At 59.8% G+C, this 1,556-nt stretch overlaps 1 protein-coding gene across 1 annotated transcript; it reads left to right on the top strand.

Moving 5' to 3' along the window:
• The first annotated feature begins 12 nt into the window (after positions 1-12).
• Positions 13-1,548, top strand: LOC104916579 (scale keratin-like). Its single transcript, XM_019611406.1, is given in 3 exon segments — positions 13-867; positions 971-1,283; positions 1,285-1,548. Coding segments are annotated over 2 exon segments (378 nt in total). The 5' UTR covers positions 13-867; positions 971-992; the 3' UTR covers positions 1,372-1,548.
• The last annotated feature ends 8 nt before the right edge of the window (positions 1,549-1,556 follow it).

Below are 1,556 nucleotides of genomic sequence, written 5' to 3'. Positions count from 1 at the left end.
CACAACCCGGAATCTGGTCTCCTGCCCCGGTACCCCCCTCCAAGTCCGTGTCCGAGGAAGCACAGCCACTTACCCTTTTCCCAAGCTGAGGCAGGCAAGAGTAATGGATTGTGGTGCTCACCCAGGACCACACTTTTATGGGGACGGTAAGCATGGGGAGGAGCTGACTGCGAGGGGGGCACGTGGCTCTCAGCAGCCAAAGCCCAATCTCCTCCCTGTGTGACACAGGGCTGTTTTGCTGACACTATTTCCTTGGCAGTCCCCACCTACTTTCACAGCCTCTGCAATTGGCCTTCTGAGATGCTTTCCAGCCCTCTGCTAATGGGCAAATTTGCCCCACTGCCCTCTCATTCTCTGCCTCAGTAAGAGGGCAGGGAGCTTTAGGAAGGCTGAGTGGCAGTGCTCTGCATGCCACAGCACTTCCCCAAGGCCTTGGTTTTGGTGTGTCATCATGCCAGCTGTGCAGAGCCTCAGGGAGGAGCAGGATGTGCAAGGAGTAGGTCTGGCCCATGCCCCCCGCTCAGCAGCATCTGAGTGACAAATGCACTGCAGTTGTTATCTGCAGAAGGTGAGGTGATGGGATACCAAATTACAGGCACAGCTCTTTGTCATAGCCTGCTCAGCACCGCACATTTGGCCTGCAAAGCAGAAAGAAGAGGGCAGTCAGTAAAGGGGCCTGTACTGGTCCAGCCAGGGATTGCTGACACAGGGAGGGCAGGAGCAGGCCACACTGGCCGCAGCATCAGGGAGTGCCACCTCTGCCCATTGGCCAAAGAGGTGATGAGCCTTGGCTGAGCCTGGATAAAAGCTGGTGCTGCTCAGAGGTCTCCAAAGCACTGCTCTGGCCTCCTTCTCCTTTGGAACAGGGTAAGTCCAAGAGCACTCCTGCTCCAGACCCAGGCCTTCTTCAGGCCACTGTGCCTGAGTTGCTGCCATCTGCTGCTGCATGACACTGTCTGCCCCCTTCCAGAGCTCCATCCCATCACACCAAGATGTCTTGCTACGACCTGTGCCCACCAAAAACCAGCGTTGCCGTGCCCCAGCCCATCGCTGAGAGCTGCAACGAGCTGTGCGCGCGCCAGTGCCCCGACTCGACAGCCTTCATCCAGCCACCGCCCGTCGTCGTCACCTTCCCCGGCCCCATCCTCAGCTCCTTCCCCCAGCAAGCCGTGGTGGGCTCCTCTGGAGCACCCCGCCCTTTGGGGGTCGTCCCTCGGGGCGTGGGGGCCGTCTACGGCGGCCGGGGCCGACTCAGGGCGTCGGGGGCCGTCTGCACCTTTGGTCAGACCCTACGCTTCTCCTGCCTGCAGCCCCTCGCCCCTTCGCCCCGCCTACAGCAGGAAGCTCTGGAACACCTGCGGGCCCTGCTAAACAGGCCCTGCCTGCTCCCAGCATCACTAGCATCAACTCATTCCTGAACACCTGGGCCTGGAGTGTTGAGGAGTGCTGAGCATCTCCAGCTACGGCTGAGGCCTGAGCAGATGGTAGTGCTGGCACCTTTGCATGCTTTGCCCAGTTCTCCTGCCCATTCCTCTTCTTCCATGGACTTCAACATG

The sequence above is a fragment of the Meleagris gallopavo genome, unplaced genomic scaffold (genome assembly GCF_000146605.3).
Source record: "Meleagris gallopavo isolate NT-WF06-2002-E0010 breed Aviagen turkey brand Nicholas breeding stock unplaced genomic scaffold, Turkey_5.1 ChrUn_random_7180001922778, whole genome shotgun sequence".
Taxonomy (NCBI): domain Eukaryota; kingdom Metazoa; phylum Chordata; class Aves; order Galliformes; family Phasianidae; genus Meleagris; species Meleagris gallopavo.
This window is presented reverse-complemented; position numbering and strand designations above follow the sequence as displayed.